The sequence below is a fragment of the Onychostoma macrolepis genome, chromosome 19 (genome assembly GCF_012432095.1).
Source record: "Onychostoma macrolepis isolate SWU-2019 chromosome 19, ASM1243209v1, whole genome shotgun sequence".
Lineage (NCBI taxonomy): Eukaryota > Metazoa > Chordata > Actinopteri > Cypriniformes > Cyprinidae > Onychostoma > Onychostoma macrolepis.
Window position 1 is genome coordinate 19,861,799 of NC_081173.1, and position 3,946 is coordinate 19,865,744.

General features: G+C 40.1%; 1 protein-coding gene across 2 annotated transcripts; it reads left to right on the forward strand.

The window, feature by feature from the left end:
• The first annotated feature begins 226 nt into the window (after window positions 1–226).
• On the forward strand, window positions 227–3,184 carry LOC131526436 (uncharacterized). Of its 2 annotated transcripts, XR_009267453.1 has the most exons (4): window positions 230–365; window positions 1,014–1,514; window positions 1,621–2,045; window positions 2,184–3,184. XR_009267453.1 is itself a non-coding variant. In XM_058754753.1 (3 exons), the coding sequence occupies exons 2-3, from the start codon at window positions 1,677–1,679 to the stop codon at window positions 2,481–2,483; spliced, it is 669 nt and encodes a 222-aa protein (XP_058610736.1). In that variant the 5' UTR covers window positions 227–1,514; window positions 1,621–1,676; the 3' UTR covers window positions 2,484–3,184. The 2 variants fall into 2 exon arrangements, 1 of the variants encoding a protein (XP_058610736.1); XM_058754753.1 differs by having other exon boundaries at window positions 227–1,514.
• Window positions 3,185–3,946: the final 762 nt, after the last annotated feature.

The following is a 3,946-nucleotide window of genomic DNA, read 5'->3' on the forward strand; positions in this document are numbered from 1 at the left end:
TATATCTAAATATTGTTGTCTGTCCATTTACACAGTTATGGCTGGAGTGATGATCAACATTTTGCTGTTTGTACTTGTTTGAGCAGTGACTGATTCTTACTCTGCAGGCATACAGTCCAGTTGCAACAACCACCGGACAGATCAATTGGAGGTACATCAATCATCTCAATGATGTGCAAAAAAAAGATGGACTGCATGCTGCCAATAAAATTACAGACAAACACGTCTACTTTGAAAACCACAAGATGAGGGTGTCCCTGGCTGCACAGACACTGAGTCGCTCCGTGTCAGTGGCTCTCCGCACAATGAGGGATCTTGGGTACTCTCAGTTTAAGGACTGTGAGGCAACAGCACAATTCATTGAGGTAATACAATTAGTGATTATAGATCCAAGTACATATTTTTATATTTATTTTTTTATAATTCATCGGAGTGGTAAACCTGTGAAATTTGCTGTAGTACAAAGCATACCTATGGAAAGGAAGTCAAGTAAATATTAATACTTGCATGTTTACTCATTGAGCATAAAGTTTAGAAATATGTACTGTATTCTCTGTATATTTTGAATAGATGAGTATTGATTTCTAATGAGATATTTTATCTGATACCTAATGAAACCAAGTAATGATATTGATTTTAAGTACCGATATTTCTATATAGATTATTGACAGGCTGTTTGATACAATGAATGGACGCAATCCTCGTGCCAAAGGATTCAAAGCTCCCTTGGGTGCTTTGAATTGGATGGACAGGAAAGAATTTTTGTCAAGAGCCAGGGAGTACTTGCTCACTTTGGTAACAAGAGATGGAACACCGCTTCACCGATCTAAGAGGTCTATTATAATGGTGCTTGTTAAGTTCATGACATGAGTTCAATGACATTGTTCCTACAAACATCGCGTTCCTAAGATGCTCCGTTGTTCCGTTATGCATCGAGTTCCTAAGATGCTCCTAACTGCTTCAGTTTTGTTTGTGCCTGAATTGTCTTGTTTTTTTATTGGTGTGTTTTTCAGGTTCTAGATGCTTCTAAATGGTATGTATTACACAACATCAACTTTATGCAGGTGTCAGAAAGATGGTATGTATGTTGATATGATGTTCTCTTGTTTAAATGTTTTTTTAATGCAGTTTTGTTTCTGTTGGAATTATCTTGTATTCAGTGTGTTTCAGGTACTAGATGTTTCTAAATGGTATGCATTACACAACATCAATTACATGTAGGGTAGGGCAAAATGGTAGGTATTGCATGTGTTGTTCTTAAGTTCTCCCAGTTCTGCAATTACATTGTTACAAGATATTGTTCCATTGTCTACAAGTATACTATATAGTTAAACAAGAAACTGATCCCATTCCTAATATATCCACCCTAGTAGCTGTTTCACATGGAGCTTTCTTGGGGTGTCTTCTTTCGCCATGATCTTGGTACTTGTCGATCATTGGATTTGTCATCAATATCGACACGTTGATCAGCCAGGATCATTTAGAGCTCCTATTTAATTCAATCAGAGCCTCAGGTAGGGTTGGTGTTCTTTTAAATTACAGTAAATTCTGAAAATATACCTAATGAATATCTTTGTCTTGTGAGTAATGTATGTATTATGTGCCTGTTTTCCATACAAGGCGGCTGGAATAACAATCCATCGGCATGCCAGTTCCAGGCAATCTTCCGCCGTCTGATGGTTCAGTGTGGTGTCTCACCTGGTGAGACAGGCAATGTGACAGCCCAAGATCACACTGTGTCCCTGTCTGCTGTGGAGATGTCCTCTGCTGAAACTGCTGAAGAGCACCCATCTCCATTCGCCAACATTCCGGCCCTTGTGTGTGACCACAGTTATCTTCCCACTCGGTTTGGAGGTCTGGTGGAAAATGCTCTGGTCTACATAGCAGAGTTTGTAGTCCGGCAGATTCTTCGAAAGCTGTCCTGTGATGTGTGCCGTGCAAGCTTGGTCAGAGATGTTAGACCAGCTTCATTTGACAAGAACTACCACCTTCTAACCCTGAAAAACAACGGTGGCCTAGTGATTCCATCACAGGGCACAGTGAAGGTTTGATCCTATTATCTTGTTTTTTTTATCTTTGTATATTATGGGTACTTTGTTCTTATTTTCTCTGTTCTGTAAAGTGTATTTGAGTATTGTGTAAAGCGCTTTATAAATATGTCTTATTTTTATTATTATTATAAGGTGCTGAGAGCTGCAGAGAGGGTGATCCGCCGAGCTTCAACAATACAAGCTCCTAAGGTGTCAACAGTCACGCACATTGTGCGGGAGGAGATTGGAACAGAGGATGTTTTCCTTCTTGGGGAGCACATTGACGAGACCCAGTTTGGCATCGACAACCATCAGTCTGACTTGTTGTCATTGGTTGTGTCTGTGTTTTTAAAGATAAGGCTCCACCATGTTGCCAAACTCGCCTCTCTTGAACTACAGAAAGGGAGCACGAGAAAGAAGCTCTGCAAAACAGTCCTCTTTCAGGGGCTTTAGTGTGTTTGTGTTTGTGTGTGAGAGCGAGTGTGTGTGTGTGAGAGCGAGTGTGTGTGTGTGTGTGTGTGTGAGAGCGAGTGTGTGTGTGTGTGAGAGCGAAGGTGTGTGTGAGAGCGAGTGGGTGTGTGTGTGTGTGTGTGTGTGTGTGTGTGAAAGCGAGTGTGTGTGTGTGAGAGCGTGTGTGAGAGCGAGTGTGTGTGAGAGCGAGTGTAAGAGCGAGTGTGTGTGTGTGTGAGTGTGTGAGAGCGAGCGAGTGTGTGTGTGTGTGTGTGTGTGTGTGTGAAAGCGAGTGTGTGTGTGTGTGTGTGTGTGAGAGCGAGTGTGTGTGTGTGTGTGAGCGAGTGTGTGTGTGTGTGTGTGTGTGAGTGAGAGAGAGTGTGTGTGTGAGAGAGAGAGAGAGAGTGTGTGAGAGAGAGAATGTGTGAGGGAGAGATAGTGTGTGTTTGTGTGTGTGAGACAAATCATAATAAATTGTTTCTTAAACTTATTAAAATACCTTACTTTACTGTAACTATCTGTTTTGCTTCTTTATCATATTTATAGTGTGTGATTTATAAAATACCTTATATCCTACATCACATATTTTGATTTTGGACGTCTGGTCACTTTATATCTCATATCAGAATGTTATATTACTGTTAAGTATATTAAATGAATATTAATTCCTGCTATGAATATTAAAATATGCCGAACCATGTGTCCTGTATCATAGCTACATATATGACCTTTGCAGAAAAAAACCCGTGTAAAAAATCAGTTCGGTTTTAAGTGAGGTATGATTAATTAAATGCGCTGACAGCTCATTGCACCAGCCAAACACATTACAGTGAATGGAGCGGGTGACCGGTTTAAGATGGCGGCCCCACCGCTCGTCAGCGCCAATAGGCAGTAGCGGTCGATAGGGCGTCTATCTAATATGATGTCTATGTAAATAATGGTGTCAATATTGCTGTATCAGTTTGAGCCAGAATCAGACCCAGAAAGCGGTAATGAAGAGAGTCAAGCAGAACTTCCGCAAGCACGGCTCTTACAAAGCGTTTCTGAATGAAGTTTGCTGTTGTCAAAAATATCAATTTTTGAAGTTTGTACACGTTTGTCTTATACACACAAAATAGCATCGAACTAACTGGCCACTATAACCAAACAGCATTGGCTTGTGTTTACGTTCTTGATCAAATCGAAAAATTACGTCATAAAGTATACATGGAAAATACATTTACAAAATTAGTACATAATTACATAATTCGGGTCCAAAATGTTTGTACGCGTTTGTCAAAGACGCACGAAATAGCATTTAACTAACTGGCTAAAGCCAGCGTTGGCATTTGTTTACGTCCTTGATAAAACTAAAACATTACGTCTGAAATTATACATGCAAATACATTTAAAATTATGAAATCTTACTTACAGGTTGTGGCCCAACAACTGCTGCCTCTGGTTTTAAAGTTGTAACTGCTCCATGT